The 21,455-nt window shown below is 39.9% G+C and overlaps 1 protein-coding gene across 6 annotated transcripts in view; it reads right to left on the bottom strand.

The window, feature by feature from the left end:
- The window catches only part of DOCK7 (dedicator of cytokinesis 7), a 223,108-nt gene that overhangs the window by 18,806 nt on the left and 182,847 nt on the right, over nucleotides 1–21,455 (bottom strand). For 3 of the 6 annotated variants that reach the window (XM_075557029.1, XM_075557046.1, XM_075557063.1), the window contains exons 40-45: nucleotides 20,314–20,457; nucleotides 16,305–16,436; nucleotides 14,942–14,956; nucleotides 6,922–7,047; nucleotides 4,313–4,402; nucleotides 3,955–4,191 (exon numbers count right to left, since the gene is read on the bottom strand). In XM_075557029.1, the coding sequence (XP_075413144.1) occupies nucleotides 3,955–4,191; nucleotides 4,313–4,402; nucleotides 6,922–7,047; nucleotides 14,942–14,956; nucleotides 16,305–16,436; nucleotides 20,314–20,457 (744 nt within the window). Of the gene's footprint in view, nucleotides 1–3,954; nucleotides 4,192–4,312; nucleotides 4,403–6,921; nucleotides 7,057–12,976; nucleotides 13,022–14,941; nucleotides 14,957–16,304; nucleotides 16,437–20,313; nucleotides 20,458–21,455 lie in introns of those variants that run through there. The other 3 variants (XM_075557038.1, XM_075557055.1, XM_075557069.1) reach the window with 2 other exon arrangements.

Here is a 21,455-nt window from a genome sequence, read left to right on the forward strand (position 1 = left end):
TATTTTCTCAGCATACAGGTTGAATAAGGATAGTAAAATCCTGAGGCACACCTTTTCTGACTTTAAGTCATGCATTATTCCCATGTTCTGTTTACACAACGGCCTCTAGACCCATCCACGTGCAAGTTGTGTGTGAGCACAATGAAATATTCCGGAATTGCCAGTCTTCACAAGATTATCCAGTTGTTTTGACCCACACCGTCGAATGCCTTGGCACAGCCAATAAAACACAAATAAACATCTTTCTGGTGTTCTGTACTTGGAGCCAAGGTTCCCTTAGATATCATCAGCAATAACCCTTGTCCCATGTCCTCTTCTGAAACCAGCCTGAATTTCCGGCAGCTCCCTGCCCATGTACTACTGCGACCACTGTTGGGTGATCTTCATTAAAGTTTTAGTTGCAGTTGCTATCTATGATATTGTTCTATGTTTGAGCATTGTGTTGGTTCCCCTTTCTTTGGAATGGGTACAAACAGGAGAGGACTTCGCACTTGGTAAAGCACAGGGGCTGTAAAGAAGAGGCAGGTCCTCAATTCGAGAGGCAGGAATAACTGAGGATGACGCAGGACCAGGAGGTGTCGCATCCTGTGGTACGCAGGGTAACCGGGAGCTGGGGCTGACTCGACAGCACCTGACCACATAGTCTTAACCACGTGAGCCAGCAATCACAACCCTAGACGTCTATGCAAAGCAGCTGAAAACACGTGCACACAAAAAAATGTATTTAAATGTTTATAGCAGCTTTACTTTTAACTGCCAACATTTGAAGCAACCAGGATGCCCTGCGAAGGTGAATGGATAAGCAAACTGCGCTGTGTCCATACAATGGAGCATGATGGAGACACAGACAAAAATGAGATGAGCAGCCACAAAGAGACATGGAGGCAACCTTACATATCTGTTGCCTAGTGGAAGCCGCATCCCGCACAGTTCCAACTATGAGGCATTCTGGACAAGCAATAGATTTTTAAGGCAGTGAAACTACTAAGGATACTTGATGTGTCTGTCAAGACCCACGGAAGTATACGCCACAAAGAGTGAGCCCTATGAAGGTCAATCAACAATAGTGTATTAATACTGGTTTATCTATTGTAACAAATGTATCTGTGGTGGAGTGAAATTTCTTAATATATCCATGCCTCTATAACTCCCACCAAATGATTGGGTGGGGCTATGTAAATACAGTGTGTGTAACACTAATAGAGGGTCAGGTGTTTTTTAATTTAACTTTTCAATTGTTAATTATTCTTTTTTCTTAATATAAGTACATCTTGCTTTTTTAGTTATATATATGTATGTATGTGTGTGTATATATATACACACACTGGCTCTTGTCCTGTTTCTTTAAATTTGTGCTTCATACATTTTAATAGACACATTTATGTGTCTAAGTACCTTTTATTTGTTTAAATCACTTTATTGGAGGCTCATACAGCTCTTATCTCACAATCCATACATACATCCACTGTGTCAAACGCATTTGTACATATGTTGCCATCATCATTTCAAAACATTTTCTTTCTACTTGACCCCTTGCTATCAGCTCATTTTCCCTGTCCCTCTACCACCCACCCTCCTTCCCTCCCTCATGAACCCTTGATAATTAAAAAAAAAATTTCCCCCATGTCTTGCACTGACCAATGCCCCCCTTCACCTACTTTTCTGTTGTCCATCTCCCGGGGAGGGGTTATATGTCAATCATTGTGATCAGTTTCTCTTTTCTCCACCGACTTCCCCTTACCCTCCTGTTATGGCTCCTTTCATTATTGGTCCTGAGGGGGTTATCTGTCCTGGATTCCCTGTATTTCCAGCTGTTATCTGTACCAGTGTACATGCTGTGGTCTGGCTGGATTTGTCAGGTAGAATTGGCAGCATGACAGTGGGGGAGAAGAAGCACTAAAGAACTGGAGGAAAGCTGTATGTTTCATTGGGGTTATACCGCACCCTGACTTGCTTGTCTCTTCCTTGTGACCCTTCTGTAAGGGGATGTCCAATGTTCTACAGATGGGCTTTGGGGTTCTACTCCTGAACCCTCCCTCATTCACATCAATAGGATTTTTTTGGTCTAGGTCTTTGATGCCTGATATCTGATCCCATGGACATCTCATGATCACACAGGCTGGTGTGCTTCTTCCATGTGGACTTTGTTGCTTCTCAGCTAGATGGCCACTTGTTTATCTTCAAGCCTTTAAGATCCCAGACGCTATATCTTTTGATAGCCGGGCACCATCAGCTTTCTTCACATTTGCTTATATACCCATTTGTCTTCGGCGATCGTGTTGGGAAGGTGAGCATCATGGAATGCCATTTTAATAGAACAAAGTGTTCTTGAGTTGAGGTTGTGCTTGAGGAGAGGCCCAATGCCCATCCGCTACCTTAATATTTAACATATAAATATATGTACATAGATCTATCTCCCGATTGTTATATTTATATATGTACACGCCTGTATTTAGACCTCTATAAATATCCTTTGTCTCCTAGTTCTTTCCTCTATTTCTAGAGGGTCAGTTTTAATTACCATCTCCCTGGCTATAAGACAGAGTCAACTTGGAAGCAGGAGCAGATACAGAAATCCCAGGACATTTAGCAGGGAGGACATGCAAGGTTTCTGTTGAAGTGGCAGAGGTTGAGACCAGGGGCTATGGCATGGAGACCGAGGGCCAGAGCAAAGGAGCCCGGCTGAAACCAGGAGACAGAACAAAGGAACAGTGTTGAGACTAGGAACCTTTGAGGCACAGCAGCAGAGGCTGGCTTCCTAGCCACCGAGGCAGAAGTCAAGGGACCACATGGGTGAGAGGCTGAAACTGGAGAGACGAGTGCTGGCTCAGAAGAGGTCTTGTAGTGTACTCATGACTGTCCTACCTGTTAACTGATCCTGACCTGTGGTACCCTGTAAACTTCCCCAATAAATATCCAAATGCTGTGTTTTGCTTGTGAAGTCTGTGTGGCCATTACAATGATAGTCCAGTGCTGTGGGAGGAATGGCTAGCGTCGGAATAGGGTAAAGAAGGATGGAGGATGGAGACCTATCTGAACTCAGTCTCGTGGCACTACGCCAGGCAGAGGAGGTAGGACGGAGCTGTAAAATGCAGTCCTACACTAACGGAAGCGGTTTTAATGGGGGGATTTCTACAGTCTGCTCAATGTTCTATAAAATTAAATTTGCTGTCTAAAAAAAACAAAAAGAGTCTATTGATTATATAAAAACATTAAAAGTAAAAAGAGAAAACGAATGGGTGATTCAAAAATGGGTAAATTCCTAGTTTACTAACATGTGAGGGATACTACTTTTCTTAAATCTACACTGTTAGCTCCAATACATCGATTTTACTCATTACTATTTCCTACTTGTAGAGTTCCTGGATGGCACAAATGGTTAAGTGTTTGAACCAATAGGTTGGTGTTTCGAATCCTGGTAGCACTGTGTGTTACCCACTGGACTGCTAACCACGTGGTCAGTGGTTCAAACCCACCAGCTGCTCCAAGGGAGAAAGGCATGACTTCGGTTCCTATACAGATATATAGCCTGGGAGGCAGTTCTATTCTGTCCTATAGGATCCCTATTGAGTTGAAATCAACTTGACAGCAGTGGGTCTGGGGTAGAATTGACAAAGGAAATCTGGCAATCTGCTTTTGAATGCTCAAAGCAATGGTTCTTAACCTGTGGGTGGCGACCCCTTGGGAGGTCGAATGACCCTTTCACAGGGATCACCAGTTCATAACAGTGGCAAAACTACAGTGATGAAGTCGTATGAAGTTATGAAGAAAATAATGGTATGGTTGGGGGGGTCACCACCACATGAGGAACTGTATTAAAGGGCCACGGTGTGAGGAAGGTTGAGAACCACTGGGTTACACTCCTCATTTACTGGAATATAGTTCTACTCTGCACAGAGATGGTGGGAATCAGAATCAGCCCACTGGGAGCTGGGATGGATTTTTTGAACTTACCTCCTCTTTGTGAGTGACATTGACCCTAGTTTTAATATAAGGAAAGGCATGTGAAGTAGTCAGGATGGTCTTCCGTTTGAACTGTTCATGAAGCTCTCCATGGGCACGGCCATCCAAAGTGAAGGGTGTACAGTACATGAAACGGCGAAGATTATAATTTTTATCAAAATATGTGATTCTGTCCTTCATCTCATATGTATCAAAATATGGCTCCACGTAGGTAATCTGAATGTATGCCTGGGAAAAGAAAGAGGGCTTCATTTTCTCAATGACAAATCATCATTTCGTGTTTCTCAAGGAGTCACATGGAGTAGTTTAAAGAACTGTTTACATGTCATTAGTGTCTGGTTAACCTTACCTTGTTAGCATCTAATTTACACTTGTCTACGGGATTGGAGTCCTTGATTACTTCAACCACATCCTCTCCAAATCGTTCTCCATAGAATCCCTATGACCAAGGGGGAGAAAAATCTTTTACATGAAGGTTTACCGAATTAAACAACAGAGTCTCAGATGGAGACTGCTAAGCACAATTAAAGCATTTAGTAAGGTCTTACGCTTCCATAAGCCCAGGTGGCAGAGTGGTTTCTACACTGGACTGTTCACCCCATGATCAGCAGCTGCAAAAGGGGAACGATCCGGCTCTCTGCTCCCGTACCTAGGCACAATGCTGGAAGCCCTAAAGAGTGGTTCCACTGCATCCTTATAGAGTCCCTATGCGCCAGAAGGGACCTGACGGCAGCAAGTTTGCTGATGTGCACAACCAGGCCAATAATTTAAAACAACAAATTAGGCTCACAAACATTGTTTTAGTCTATCAAATTAGCATAATCTTAGTCCATATTTATTTGATATGATCATCTACTCATATTAAGTAACAATATATAAGAAAACATTGTTTTCCAACATAAACTCTGAATTTCACAAGAGTTCTTCAAGAAGAACAAAGAAAACAGAAAGCAAAGACAAAACTCATTATTCCCAATGTATAGGATCTCCCATTTATTGTGTTTGTGTGGTCTCATTTCTTGCAGACCAGGGGTCACTGAGGAGCCCTGTGGCACAGTGCTTTGTGGGTCACACTAACAAGGTCAGCAGTTCGAACCCACCAGCTGGCTCCCAGGATAAGGATGGAGTTTTACAGGCTCACAGCTTCAAAAACTCAGTGGGGCATTGGGTCATTACGAGGCAAAGGAACAAGTATTTAATGAAACAATCTAAAGTTTTAAAATACTTGCATTCACCTGTTAAGAGTTTACATAGGTTTAGACTTTGAAACAACAACCCCAGACCGAAAAAGTGGCCTGTGCCAGAGCACACTGACCCCCGTAGGACGCTTAGTAGAGGGCTCCTCAAAGGGAAAATTAACCCACCCCTGAAAAGGGAACCCCCACCTCAAAAGTAATGTGTACGATAGGGGGTGTTTGGGAAGCACTGTCTTACTGAGTCTCTCTCAAGACTTGTCTAGCACCCTGGACTGAGTTATGCTCAAACTCCCTAAACTAAGTTGAAATTTTCATTTCTTTCCCTATGACCTTGTTTGGAAATAAGGTCTTTCTTTCAAGATATTAACAGCTAAGGACACCACACCAGAACACAGTGGGTCCCAATGCCTCTGATGGTGTCTTACAGAAAGGGGCGAAAGGAGATAGAGCCACACAGGGTAAGTAAGACACCATCTAAAGAGTTCTAAGGGAAGAACCACCAAGAGACACTAGGGACTTCCAGAAGTTGGAAGAGACAAGGAAGGATCTGACCCTAGCAAAGACAGATTACGGTCCTGCCAGACTCCAAAGAAGTAGCCCTCACTGCCGTTGTGTCAATTCTGACTGCTGGCACCCCTACAGGAGAGAGAACTGCTGCTGTGGGGTTTTGAGACTGACTCTTTCTCGGAGCAAAGTCTCATCCTTCTCCTGTGGCGTGCTGGTGGGTGCAACCTGCTGATCTTGTGGTTAGCAGCCCAACTCGAAGCTCACCGCAGCATCAAGGACACTCCCGCCCTCCATTTAGACGCCCAGCCTCCAAGAACTGTGAGACAGTACATTTCTGTTCTTTGAAGCCCGTTGTGCCACCGTCACTGTGGTAATCTGTCACGGCAGCCCAGACATGAAGACACAGCTTAGCCTATTGATAAAAGCGGAATCCAAAGAAGTAACCACTAAGAATACACAATTCCAGAAACTGACATTAGCTAAGAATAAAAATCAGACTACAGCAATACTTCTCTAACTTGTACACTAAGAGAAATCACCGGTGGATTTTGTTAAAATGCAAATTTTGATTGAAAAGGTATGGGGTAGAACCTAAGGTTTTGCATTTCTCTCCTACCTAAGAGTAGCAAGAATAAAGAAAAGCTGCAAAGAACTATCTTAACAGGAAGATTGGTTAATTATATGAAAACCAATCAATCATTTTGGTGAAAATTAAGTTATAAAAGTGAATTCTGAGAGGCATTTCTAAAGTCTGGCTTCAGGTAAAGCCAAAGAGATAGTACACATTGTCAGAAAAGTCTTGGGGTTCCATTTCTAGCTCTTTCATTAAACTCAAAATAAACTCACTGCCACTGAGTTGTTTCTGATTCACAGCGACCCTACCATTGGATGCTATTTAATTCTTTGTGCCCTTTCTTTAAAACATGAATAATACTATGCCTTTCTCTGTAAATCACCGTTTCTGAGGGCTATAGAGATTTCACAAAGATGTTAGACAAGAATGTCTCAAAAGACTAAAGTTAACAGTGTTATTACTTTACTGAGAGAAAAGACACTTCAAAGATCTGACAGGGATGACACCTATCAAAATGCCATCTCCTCCAAGGGGTTAATGTATTTGGCAAATGTTGGCTTATCAAATGATTAGAACTGGGTCTGCAAATCTCTTCATCACAGCAACAAAACAACAAACCCACTGCAAACTGAGCACAGAGAAGACAGGTAAAGAGGACAGCGTGACCCATGGCGCATTCACCTCCAGTCTGTGGGATATCTCTGCAAGTTTGGTTATTGCAGGCTCCTTGTACACAAATTCCTGTTCATCCAGATCCCCGAACTTGGTTCCATAGAAACCAACACGAAAATAGGTGCCGAACATTCGCTTACCATCCTAGGTTTAGGAAAATGGAGAGTCTTTAATAAAATGCCTTTTCTTTAATGTGATAGTACAACATTTCTAAAATATTTCAAAAAGTTTTAAATCAACATTGCAAAAGTGAAAGTTAAAGTACACATTGATGTATGTCTGAAAGCCATACAATTGAGATAAATTATATTCTTTATTACACAAAAAGATGTTTAGTGTAACACGGACTATCTCTTTTTTTTCAGACTATCTCTTAACTGTTTAAATCAAATGACATTAAAAAACAACATTAACACATTTCTTTCTTTTTCAGTTAGCAGTTCTTACATATAATAGCTTTACTTATACTAAATGAAGCGACAAGTTAGAAGCTAATAAGCAGAGTACCTGACATAACACAGGATATCAGTATATGTGAATCCCCCACCACCCCCAAACACTGAGGCATAAACATCTATCATCTGTAGATTTCTGCTGATAAAAACATTTGTGAAAGAGTAGCTAGAATTTAGCCAAAGGGAGGGAAAAAAGGTATGAACATCATTTTTTAAAAAATGAGTTGTTTATTGCAAAGGTCCGCAAACCACCTACTACATGCATGAACTGTACATCCATTTCAAGTATGAAACACTTGGGGGTGGGGGGGCCATAAAATATGGTCACCTTAATGCTCACAAAAAGTATTTGAAGACAAAACTCTTCAATAAAAATAAATATTGGAAGCTTTCTACACACTCTTACAAGCCAGAGCGATGTAAAGTTGTTTCAGAAGAACTTTGTGGCGGTTGCTCTGTACATAAACACACACAGTATTTAACCAACTTCTCTTTAAACCTATCTTTGTACGGAATATTTTTCAATACGCTGAAAATGTTAGTTAATTATGCAAAATGGCAATCCCTCATTTTACCATTTTGTAATAAATAAGAGTACAGTAACTGAAAAAAGCTTTTTTATTTATAGATATAAAGTTTTAAGAAACATTTCTGTGGAACTAAATAAAGCACCTTGAAGTTTCTACTCTATAACACACACGCACACACACTTTTCACAACTTATTTAAAACTTAACAATTAACTTCATAATTGGCTGATTTCCACAGCAAATGGAATCTCTAGATGGAATAAATGCATTCAATCAAAATTCTAATGAAGCCATCAATTAGCTAATGGAACAACGTCATAATAGTAAAATCTGACATAATCAAGGAATAGAGGTATCAGATAGGAAATTTCAGTATATTCACTAGCAATTGGTTATTTTTACTTTCAAAATGTCATATAAGAGGTCTTCAAAAAGTTTGTGGGTAAGTTCTCTTACCTTTTAATTCCACATTTACACAAACTCTTTGAAACTTCCCTGTACATTACAGCTTTTCAAAAGAGCCAATATTAAAATATAATTTAGCTGTAATCCTCAAAGACTTCCAGTTTAAAATACTTCTGTACACACGACTAGTCCTTCAATCTTGTGTCCCTTTAAATACTTGGAAGGCAGGTTAAAATGTGTTCCCTTTAGCTCAGCTTTCTTGTGCTCTGTTAATCCTCGTTTTTGCATTGTATTTGTTTTTCTAAGCCTTTTTCTTTTTTTAGTACAGTGTCCCAGAGATAGCTGCCATATTACTGCTGATATGATGTGATCAGTGGGTCACTGTCTCCCTGGATCTGGGCAATGAGTCTTATGAATGTAGCTTAAAACTGTGAACCCTCCTAATATCCTTTCTGGTTTTGACATTTAGTTCAATGGAAAAAACTACTGAGTGCTTATTATGTGTTAGCTTTTCTTCATGTTCAGCAAATCAAAAAATAAAATTGGGACGCGATTCTGCTACCAAGGAACTCACTCAGGAAGCCAGTCTTCTGTTCACTAATGGCACCGTGCGCTACATTCGTATGTATGAAAAGCAAACAACTGGAATGGAATGACTGATCCCAGTGGAGAAAGGGCACGAAAGAGGTGACACCGAAAAGATGCTGCAATTCAGAAGGATTGGCCAAATGCTAGGTCAGGCCATTGCAGCAGAAGAAATGAATCACGATATCAAGTCGTGCTATAGAATGTAAGTGAGGAAATCTTTCATTCGTTCAATAGATGCTTGTTTACTGAAAGACTAGTATGTGTCAGCCAAGTGCACTAGATGCGCGTGGTGAACTAGTGAAGGGAAGAAACAAGAGTCACTGTCCTCCTCAGATGGAATATTCTGACGGATAATAAAGACAACCCCCCACCCCCAATGTATAAGCAAATTACTTGATATCTTAGTGGATGCTACATCCTACAGGGAGGATGAGGTGGGAACGTATTCATATGCACATCCATATACGTACACGTGTGGCGGTAAATATCGATGGGTTTATGGTAGATAGATCAAAGGCCAAGGTGGAGGTTGCAACTTTCCAGAGGGTGATCAGGATCATCAAGGTGGCATTTGAATGAAAGGTATTCATGAAAATATGAAAGAAGTGCACACTGGACGACGGAAACAGTCCGTGCAAAGTGAGCGGCAGAAGGTGGCGAGTGTGACTGGAGGTGGGAGGAGAGGTCAGGTCAGGGAGGATTCTGGTAGTACTGGAATCTAAAACAAACATTTGTGTGTTCATTAGCGTGAGGGGGGAAGTGGAAGGGAATAAGGCTAAGAACTGAGAAGGTTACGTGTCTGAGTAAATGTATTTTGAATTGAGAAAAAGTTATTAAGGTTGAAACTACTAGCCCTGTAATTTATTAACGCATAATCCTATAACCTCATCTTCTAGAAAAACACAGCTTTGTCTTTGTTTAAGTTTGGGACCATGGAATGCCTCGGAATGAAAGAGGGAAAGAACCCACTTTCCTATTATCCATGTCTCTTCTAGAATTTGCTGTTATGAACGCTTTCTAAACTTCCATCCTCCCCACACTCCAGATTCGTCTTAACAGTTCTTACTTCCAGTCTTTTGGACAATAAAATGGAACCCAGACAAATCATCTGAGCTTCAAACCAAGCACCTCAGAGAGGTCCTAGAACTAATCTTTGGGGAAGCAGACAGCCACATCTTCATCCCACAGAGCAGGCGGTGCGCTCCCGCTATCAACTGGGGGATTAGTGTCCAAGCTCACACACACCTAGGAAATCCATAGAGACTGTCCCTACATTGCTGAAGTTTTCTTACGATAAATGTATCTTTCATCTGTTCGAATTTTGTATTCTCTCTTTAGTAAACAGTCTGCGGTGGAGGTGGTATGTTTCTACCATGACACATTCTGTGACTTCTTCAATCCTGACCCACATGTTTTCCACCAGGCTTCCTTCACAGTTAACCGATTCCCATATCAACAACCTACTATTACATTTATTCATCTGCAAGAACACATTAGCTTTATCAGGTCATTATTAGTTATTAATCGACTTAGGAATGTAACACGTTAGATTTTATTAGATAAACTGCAATATTTTATGTAATAATACATAATAACAATCATCAAAGTAACAACATAATTAATGATTTCCAACTTTTTTTAGTATTTCCTACATGTCAAACATTGGTTAACCACTTGATAAATATCAATCTATATAATTATATACACACACCATTATTTTCTTCAGTTCGTAAATGAAGAAATGTAACTTGCCCAAGGTCAGTGATGGTTAAGTGTGAAGCTGGGAGTTGAACCCAGTCTCCATGAGACCTTAGGCTAAGCTGTTTCTCATACACTGTATTGGTATATACACACTCAGGGGCATTCAGTGACACTTGTCAAAACCATCTTCCACTTCTCTGTTTTTCTTGGAGGATTATTGGGTACCTTTCCCCCTATGTCAGAGGTTCTCAACCTGTGGGTCACGACCCCTTTGGGAGTGAAACAACCCTTTCATAGGGATTGCCTGATTCATAACAGTAGCAAAATGATAGTCATGAAGTAGCAACAAATATAATGTTATGGTCGGGGTTCACCCCACATGAGGACCTGTTATTAAAGGGCCGCGTGGCCCTAGGAAGGTTGAGAACCACTGCCCTACGTGTTTTGTCTTCCTCCATATAAACGGGCTTCTAAAGAGTTTTGGAAAAAGTCTTGTTGTATTTTAATTTCACTTTTCCATGAACATTCTAAATCCTCCCCATAATAATATACACTGTTCTCCTTGATCATGTTTCTGCATGTCTGTGTCATTTTCCTGTATATTTATACACCTGTATAAAGATCAGGTTGGTGGTGTACCTACAACACATATTCTTCTAAGATATATCTTACACTGCTTCTTATCTGAAATTATATTTTGACTGTTAGATGTCCCAGTTCAGAAAAAAAAATCGTATTTAGAATGATCTATGTAATAAATGTTTACTGTTCCTTTGAAAGGGGCACAATCCAATCAGTTCCGGGTCTAAACCAACTAGTCACTAACCAACAAAACCTATCTCTTCCTCAAATTAACAAGCCTACACTGTGTTTCCTTTCGCTATCTTCAGACCGAACGCTTGTTCTTGAGTATTCTTGGTTGTTTTCTTCCCACAGTGTCCTGATTTATTCTTTAGAATATCTCCGTTTTCTTCAGAGTATCTGTTTTGATTATGCCTTTGTTGAGTGCACCGACTCAAAGTGACCCTACATAACAGGGGAGAGCTACCCTGTAAGGTTTCCTAGACTACTCATAACAGGAGCAGGTCATCAATCCTCCTCTCCAATGGGCCTGACAATGGGAGGTTCACCCACTGACTTTCATTAGCAGATATGTACTTCACTGCTGTGCCACCACGGCTTCTGGAGGAAGACCTGCCAACTTGGAATTTACTTTGCACCCCTCTCCTCCCCGAATCTGCAGTGACCATTTCTAATCCCACTCTATCTTTAACCAGTTTGGATAGTTCATGCAGCTTTAGTGTGGGCTAAAGCAAAATTCAACGGAAGCTACTGTGCCCCTGATGTGCGGATAGTATTTCTTACTATGTGAAAATGAAAATATTGTTTCATATCATGTCCATTTAGCCCAATCAGAAGAGAGTCAGTCTAGCCGGTTTGCATGACTTCAATCTCAAGAGTTAAACTACCCCAAATTCTTTTAGTTACTTAGAATCAATCGAAAGCTAAGGTTAACAAAGCTAGGCTCCTCTTCCCTAGTCTTGCTAGGACCGAGGAACATGTATACGGGAGTGGTCCTAGTCCCCTTACAGAAACACCATGCGATTTTTCAAAATTAGAAAGGGAAAAATAAAGAGTGGAGCATGTCACTTCATATTATCAACATTTGAAGATTAATTTTTCTGAAAAATATAAACTTGCATTAGTCTACTTCTGATTATAAAATGGATGACTATTTGATTCATAGATAAATATGAAAGGGGTTTTAAAATTTCGTGAAAAAAAATTCCATTATCTTTTAATATCATTTTCTACAATATTTTAAGTCTACTCATACATCTTTTAAAACAAAAAAATATATATACAAGTATGAAACTGTAATAAAAATTCCCAGAGAAGTGTGATATGTCTGCCTTTCAAACAAAACTAATTTTAAAATTAATAAGAAGGAAAGTATTAAAACATATTTTATTTCTCATTGCTTCAAGCAAAATAAAAGGGCGTTTAATAAAATGAAAATTATAAAGGAATTAAAACTGGCAAAACAAGTAACCACCACGATTATTGATGAAGGATTCATGATTGTTTATTTTGCATGGCTTAACTTACCAAATTGGTACACATCAATTTTTAGAGTCCTATTTAGCGTGCACACACACACACCCACACATACCCATACGCACTCCTACAAAGCTTTGCCAACTCAAAAATTTTTATGCTCCAAATCAAGAAGCATAAAAGCCCAGAAAGGCTTTTCCTATAAGCAGTGATCAGTTCAGAGTGTTTCTATAAAGAACAAATTGTTCTCCAGATTCCAATCTCATGAGAGTTCTGTGAGAATTCTAAGAAACTCGCTGGCATAGCTTTTAGAGAGAATGAAATAATGAGCGTTTACACAGAGTCAAAAAGAAAAATATCCACAAGGTAGGAACTTACCACAATAGACAAGAGTAAAAGTAGGGAGTAGGGTCAGCAACCAGGGGCAAGAGAAGAGAAAACAGAAAGCATTTTAATTCGGGAAATTTCAAAACAAATAAGCAGCAAATGGTAGCAAACACATTTTTAAAATGCAAGCATCCATTAAAGTTTTACAAGCGAAAATGCAAGCGTGCAACAAATTTAGATGCTAAAAAGCTAAAGATCAAGTCAAAGGCAGTGACACCAGTATAAACAAGACAATAAAATCTGTGCAGCTTTTACCATGCAATAATGCAAATGATGGGAGAATGATATTAATGTCAGACCAGTGGAAACTGTAACTTTCAGGGGTCGATTTAGCATCAAGCACATACTGGCGAACTGCTCAGAGGTTTCAATATATTCTTTTAGGCCTAATTCTCAGTGAATTCTATTTCATGTCTAGAAACCCACAGAGATCTTTATGACCATAGAACATTGTGGCAAGACGCTTTATAAATATTTTTTATCGGGCCACCGAAATGAATGCTTCGAGGTCTGTAAGGTCACACACATTTTATCTGGAGAACTAAGAAAGCTGTAACAGGTCCGGTGTGAACTGAAGGAAAGCGAGTCGTGGTGCTACCAGAGCTGGAAGAGAGCCCAGTGACACCATGCATTCCTAAATTTCTCTCTCTGGAAGCACAGCAAGGACTACAAGGCAAACCAGGTGGAGCAAAGCCTCAGCTGCTGAATCACTTTAAACCGAACTGAAAAGTGAGAGACAAAGCAGACAACGTCTTACAAATAGATCTCACTTTCAACAAACCTGGTTTATAAACACCTTGCTTTATCTTGTTTAAAACCATTAAGGAAAGTTTTATATAATTCCTTCCCTTTACAAAAAATTTTTAAATAATAGCAATCCACTGGTATTTTACAAATAAGAGAGATGTATATAGAATTTTCGGGAGCCTAGCTACTATGTAAGAAAATAAACACGTAATTATTAAATCACAATTTATTTAAAAACAAACAAAAACTTTAAATTTCAAATTCTCGGTAGTTCTTCACCCACTCCTTTAACAAAATTTAAGTTTCTACAAGGGAATTTCTTTCTTCATCAGTGCTTGTACTCAAGGTGAAGTACAGCAAATACAAAACGAATGCTTACAGGATGTTATAAATTCCAAGAGGCAAGCTGGAGCCCTGGTGGCATAGTTGATTAAGTTAGGCTGCTAATTGCAAGGTCAGCGGTTTAAAACCACTAGCTGCTCCTTGGGATACAGATGAGGCTTTCTACTCCTGTCAAAAAGCACCGTCTCAGCAATGCACAGGGGCAGCTTTCACACTGTCCTCCATCACTGCTGAGTCAGAATGACTCAGTGGCAGTATTTTTGGAAGATGTACAATTTTTGGCCACATTTTAATATCTCTGTAAAAGTAAATCACCTTTCAGCTAAGAGGATATTTAGCACATTTGTTCTGTTTCTCTTAGAGGTACATAAGATTTCGTGTCTTATAATTGATGACATCTTATAGATAAGATGAAATATGGTATTTTTATTTGTACCTCTGAGCAATAACATATATAAATCGACCTCTGTAAAATGAGGTGAAACAGTAAGGTTAAAAGAGAAATCTGTGTGTAAATGTTGATGAAAGAAAATGCTTTAAAAGATAAAAACACACTAGAGTGATGAGAGAGTGGCTCATTTACCAAAGAATCTCATTTGAGTAATGTATTGATTTCCATGCACTGCCTGTAACCTCGGAATCATACATTTCTTAAAGTAACTTACAGCATTTTAACAAAATTTCTTTGGTTAATGAATTCAGTTGGTAGCAGATAGCAACAGAATGCCCACAGCTAGCACATGTGGGCAAAGCATTGGCAAAGGAGCTCTGATCCATCTATTAGTGTCTTTCTTTTACTAACTAAAACATTACCTACCTCCCAGCCAGTACTCTGTGTAAGAAAAGGTAAAAAAGGGCATGTCATAAAAAACAAAAGAAAGAAGGAAAAACTGTTTTCAAAGAATAAAAAGGCCAAAAGAAGTTTTAAGTAGTATAAAGCACTATATACCACGACTTATTCTCTAGAAATCAAAGGGATCGGAAAACTTCAAAGATCATATTCTTTCATTTAATACCTGTGATTTTAGAAATCTGCTGGTTAAATGTAGTACCTAAAATTTAACCTTTAAAATATGTACTAAGTGTAAATATAAATCTTGAGGAAAGAGCTAGCTGCTTGCTCCATTTCTCCTTCTACGTTAGATCTCTAACTGATGTGAAAGGTACTTCACTCAGCTAATACGGTGAAACTGGAATGTAAATTGCAATTTTGCTCAAGTTTTATGAAGACCAATCAATGAAAGTCTCCTAGAAACTAATAGCTCTAGATGCTCCAGCTAGGACACACATAATGTTCTGTTTAAAGCTATAAAGGCTGGGTAGGATAAGGCTTCTTTGACAGTATACGTATGTCTGATAAGACTGTTACAGTTTTCAAATGATGTCACTTTAGAGTAAGCTTAGCCTAGAGCAAGAAAGGGGAGGTGAAGTTGAGAGACAGGGAAGCAGGGCTAGTACTGAATACAGACGCGGACAGTCAGCACTGCCCCTTTCTTAAAGGACGGCAGCAGCCGCAAAGGGAAGAGAGAGGGGGAGAGAGAAGTCTCATCATGGCATTTCAGAGAACATCAGCAGAGCCTCAGCTTTAGTTTCAGGGAAATTAATGGCGATAACCGACTTCATTTATAACCACTTTACCCCGATTTTAATTTAGGTGATAATATGGGGGTTCTATAATGAGCTATAAGTTCAAGTACTGAGATTATATTGTTATAATCCAAATATTCAGAGGTAACCTTTGTGGTCATTATTTTCACTAAATTTTCTTTTTCATATTAGAAATACATCAAAGGACAACTGAATACAAACTTCCCAACGAAGAACAGCTAAGATACAGTTGAATTCATTAGAAATATTAGTTTACAAGCTTTCACATCATTTAAAAGTAAACTTAAATGCTGAAACTCTTTTGGCAGCGAGAGGATGTCAGAGTCAGAAGTACTGCCACACTGGAAAAACAAAACACTCACAGTTAAACAAGTAACTAGGGGAGGCGGGCGGGGATAGGCTGCGTGGCAAGTTTGCAATGATCCTCAGGAAGCACCACTCTGACCCTGCTGCTGGTCATCTGATTAAGAGAGCCACGCCTCCTGGGATTAGTCTGACAGCAGTGAAAACAACATTAATGCTTCTAGACAGTTTTCTCCATTTACACCAAAGCTAGAACTCAGATTCATTACCTGATGAATAATTTTGCCGAATGCTTCTTGAAGTTTACCGTGAATCGTGGACAGTTTCTTTGCATCCCGATTAGCTTCATGAATTGGAATCAGGACTTTGTAAACCTCATTAACTGCTTCATACATGCCAGCCTACAAAAAGTGTTTTTTAAAAATCAGATGTTGTTTTACTTTTGCATCAATGAGAAAGCAAAATAATGATAATATATAAATTCCAAATATTCCTACTAAGACAGTATCATTGAAGCTTTTCTAATATGACAAAATTATGGAAACATTAATCATTTTTAATCTATTAAGGCTTAATAAAAATGTTTGCATAGTACCCATCCTCTGTATACATGGGCATATGTGCATACATATATATTTTTATAGAGGACTGAAGAATAAAGAAAAACCAGTCATTACATTGGTCATAAAAGTTTCTCTTTTAATCAGACAACCTATAGCCTCCTGAGAAACCCAAAATACTTATTTTTTGAAATAATAAATTGGCACAGACATGCCTCATTTATGAAATCTGTGGGAAAATCACTGGTCTTTAAGCACAAAGAGGTTTTGCAACATCACACTTAGTCCTACTGTGTGCTTGCTGCAATGGTATGTGCGGACACCATGCGTTCGGACTACTGAGGGATGCAGGGAAGGGCGATAGACGTCTTTCCCCAAGGTCACAGACTTTCACGGCTTCACAAGTTGGCAAACATATTTTCCCAAGGGAAGCACCATATGGCCCTTACTTTTCCTAGTCACGTCATAGGAGTAAATTTAAGCGATAAAGTAGCTATAAGAGTAAAATACATTCATGTAATTAAAATGCCCCAGTAATTATATTAAAGTATAGAGACTGAAGTAAAAAACAAAAGTAGGCGACCCGTAACGACATGCACCCCGTTGCCACTGAGCCCTCTGTGCGCTCTGGTCGTCCCCAGGGCGCCAGAGTGGGGCTGTGCTTCTCCAGAGGGGTTTCAATGACTGTCTCTTTAAGGGGAAGTAGACGGCCAGATTTTTCTTCCCAAACTCCTCTGGGTGCTAACGGAATGTAGTATTTCCCAATCTCATTTCACTACTGTGTTTCCTTTTCCACATGTACTGTGGACTGTTAAAATTATACACACATACTGGGTATGTTAAAGGATTCCACACCAGGAAAAACAATTTTCACCTGCTAGTTCAGACCAGTAAATTAAAACTCAAGGAGCAGCAATCTAGGGGACAAGCTGGGACAGTCAAGGTCCCCAGGGGCAAGATATGTTTCAAAGTAGCAACATCTAGCATTTTCAGTTTAGAAAACACAACTATCCGTCTTATTATACTAGAGAGTTCCCCACGTCCCCCCACAAAAAAAACCAGGTAATTTTCCGCCCAAAATCTATGTATTTAAATTTTTTGTACAACATGACCTTATCCCCTTCAAAGTACTCTCCTTTACACTTAATACAATTGTCAAATCTGTGATTCCACTCTTGGAAACATTTTCCAAACTCATCTGTTTGGATGGCATTTCCGTTTTGTTCTTCACCTCTTCAAATCACTGTCCTTTTATGTCCCTCTTCTTTCAAGGAAACAAAAAGATGTCACATGGCGCAAGGTCAGGTGAGTAAGGTATGTGGGGCAAGAGAGGCATGCTGTTTTTTGCCCAAAACTGACACACTGAGATGGCTGCGTGAACAGGTGCATTGTGGGGGCAAAACCAGTCCCCTGTCACAGGCCTTTTTTGGCGCACAGTGTTAGCAATCTTTTCAGAGCCTCTAAATAGAAAGCTTGAGTAACAGTCTGACCTGGTGGAATGAGCTCCAAGTGCATCAGGAGTGGACATTTTTGTCCACTAGGGAAGTTGACAGATGTCCAGAAAAAGATTTTCAATCAAACATTTCACCTTTCTTGAAACAAGAAAACCACTCATACACTTGAGTTTTGCCCATAGTGTTTTCCTTGTAAGCTGTGTTCAACATCACAACAGTTTCTGTAGCATTTTCCCGAGCAGGAAATAAAAATTCACAGCTGCAAGCTGTGCTCTTAAATTGGTCATTACATAAAACAAGGTTCCAGCAAAACTGCTTTTAAGAAAATAGTCACTGTGACCAGAGAGAACCTTCCCAGGCAACTAACTCAGAGTGAGTTGCTAGATGCTATCCTAGCAGGAAAGCTCCACTCTGCTCAGTGCAATTCCGTTTTTTTTTTTGGAGGGGAGGGGGTAGGTGCCCCCTCATATGTAAACAAGCTGGCTCTAAGTGACAATATTGATGAATACAAGGATGAAGGCAAACGTGGCACTTGGAGACAGGCACGGTGGCAAGTACTTTCTATTGATTAACTTACTTAATCCTGCAGTCCTATGAGGTAGATATTATTTTTAATTCAGTTAATACATGAGAAAAGTAAGACACCAATAAGTTATTTGTACCCAAAGTGCAAATTCTGGCAGGAGGCCTCTGAATCTCTGCTGTCAACCCAACCTATTACAGAGTAGGCAGAAGAGTAGGGGTAAGACACACCCACTTTTAGTAGGAGCACTGTGTGGGCGGGAGGGCAGTACCACACATACCTCAATCATCCCTTTATCCTATACCGGGGGAACCTCTGTTCTGCCAAATGCCATATTTGGATAATTACATTATCATTTGTAGGCCATACTTGTCAAACATTTAATTAGCTTGTCCCGAATGTGACGGCCAGAGTACTCTTTAGAGGCAGGGATGTAAAAATGTATCACATACTGTGGACATGTTCTCAGGAGAGACCAGTCCCTGGAGAAGGACATCGTGTCTGTTAAAGCAGAGGGGCAGTGAGAGAGAAGAAAGTCCTCAATGAGATGATTGACACTGGCTGCAACTGGCTCAAGCATAGGAACAGCTGGGAGGCAGGGCAGTGTTTTGTTCTGGTGCACACAGCACCTGCCTCATAGGGCTGCAGAATGACCTAAGTTAATGGCACTCCATGGTACCTAACAACAATAACGTGAAGACTGGAAACGCCTCTCTTAGGAAGGTGTGTAATGTTAGTTGGTATGGGAGATTTTGCTAGCATTATATGGTACGTATGCCCAACGTTCCCTATCTCTGTCCTACCCAGAGCTCACTTCTCCTAGTTTTGGCACTGAGACTTTAAATGTTCACTATAAAAATCAGAGAAATTAGGTGATGTGACCCTGTCACCATGATGCAGAGAGGTCAGTCAGTATTAGCCATCTTTCCCTCCTGCAGCATGGACCTCAACAGACTGCTTCCGTTCCTCACGTATCCGTGGGGAGGGAAAAACTTGGGATACAGTTCATTAAGCTACTGATAGTAATCACCATGCCACATTATCAACCGCAGAGGACAGACATGTAACCGATGGGATGAGTGGCCATCGCTTGGTTGGGCACCAAGGCATGGAACTGAAAAAAAAAGATGCTTTCTGTTATGGAGGGTACACAGTCTATTTCTAGAAGCATGTTCGTTTAGCTAAACAGGAACCAAAATCACCCAGAACTGCTTCTACTTTGTTTTTTGGTATAATGTTAAATTTTTAGAAATATTTGGTGGTAAAGGTTTTGTGAACCCCAAAACCTGTTGTAATTAAGTGCTATTTCATGAAGTAGTAAATGAGAAACACTGGGGGAGTGATCACTTATTAAGTTAAAAAAGAGTAAAAACTTCAGAATTTAGAAATAAAGGAACTTAAGGCACTCAGACAAAGTAACTTAATGGAAAGAGCCCCCGTGATGGAGTGGGTTAGCCGTTCGGCTGCTGACACAGGTTGCCAGTTCAAACCTACCACAGGCTCCCCGAGAGATGGGTAAAGCTGTCTCTGCTCCTTGAAGGGTTGGCAGCCTGGGAACCCCATGGAGCAGTACTACCCGGCTTTTTGGGGTCAATTTCTAGTCAGAATTGACTCAAACGCAGTGGGTTTGGTTTAGTTTGGTTTGAAAAACGGGGTCATAAGGCAGAGAGCATAAATACACACATCACTGATAATTCAGCAGTATGAAACTGTGGAAGGAGAATTAACAAGAGTCATCTACCATAGAGAAAGAAGCAGCTGCTTGTTCCAGTAATCCCACAAGTCCTGACTCAGTAAAGTACTTTCCAGAGCAGATACCTTCTTCATCTGGAGAAACCACATCATCTGAGACTGCAGATTCTTCTAAAACATTAGATGAAATATTCTAGGAGAAAATGTGAAAAGTTTAAGTTAAAAAAAAGTGCAGGATAAGAAAAGTAGTAGTATGGCACAGGACATCCAAAATATTTAAAGTGTTTCCTTTCTTTGGATTTACTTCTTAGTGACAGAAACTAAAATCCAACGATGGTCTCTTGGCTTGCCTAGCATGATACATGAAGTTAATGGCAAAACAAACAAGCCCAGGTGGAGTGAATGCCCTTTTATCCAATGAGCTTGGTATTAGCAAGTGTGTCTCCCGAGCTGTGACGCACGCCTACCTGTCTTAACTTAAGTCGCGACAGTAACTGCACAGTTATTTGACAACGTTAGGGTTGCTCTGGGAACTGTCTCTCTGCAGCTCTCCGGATCAGAGTTCCACGTGCAGTCTTGCTCTGGTAAACACCCTTAATGCAACCTCCATTTCACATGTCTACTTTAATTTCATTCAACTATAGAGTGAAAACTTAAATTTGCGAGTATTTTTAGGAGTTTTGGCCAGTTCTTTTATATTTTCCTTGCCCCAAATTAATTCAAAAGCTACCATTTGGATATTCATCTTTATATGATCTTTGCAAAGTATTCCAAGCATTTACAGAGAAATTTAGGTTGCTTGCTTTCTGCACTTATATTTATTTTATCAGCTGAAATATTTCATTCAACTGTATAATTTCCCAAAGCTGATTTTGGAGAAAAGCTACCTGTTGTAAGTAAGGAAAGAATTAAATTAGTGAGATCAGAGATATATACACAAGTATAGGAGGGAGTCATGCTTCATCTGTGAGTCATACCATTAGTATAAGTATGAGGGGGCTTCAAATTGTTCATGGAAAAATGGAATTAAAATATAACGAGATTTTTCCATAATATTTTGAGGCCCTGTTCATATTTTAAAGATAATAGAGAACGTTGCTTCATCTGGTATGTGAATTGAGGTCAACCAATTCAGAATCTCTACTGTCTTCTGATTCTCTGTTTTTTGAATCTAATACTTTTTTAAAATCA

The sequence above is a fragment of the Tenrec ecaudatus genome, chromosome 1, assembly GCF_050624435.1.
Source record: "Tenrec ecaudatus isolate mTenEca1 chromosome 1, mTenEca1.hap1, whole genome shotgun sequence".
Classification (NCBI taxonomy): domain Eukaryota; kingdom Metazoa; phylum Chordata; class Mammalia; order Afrosoricida; family Tenrecidae; genus Tenrec; species Tenrec ecaudatus.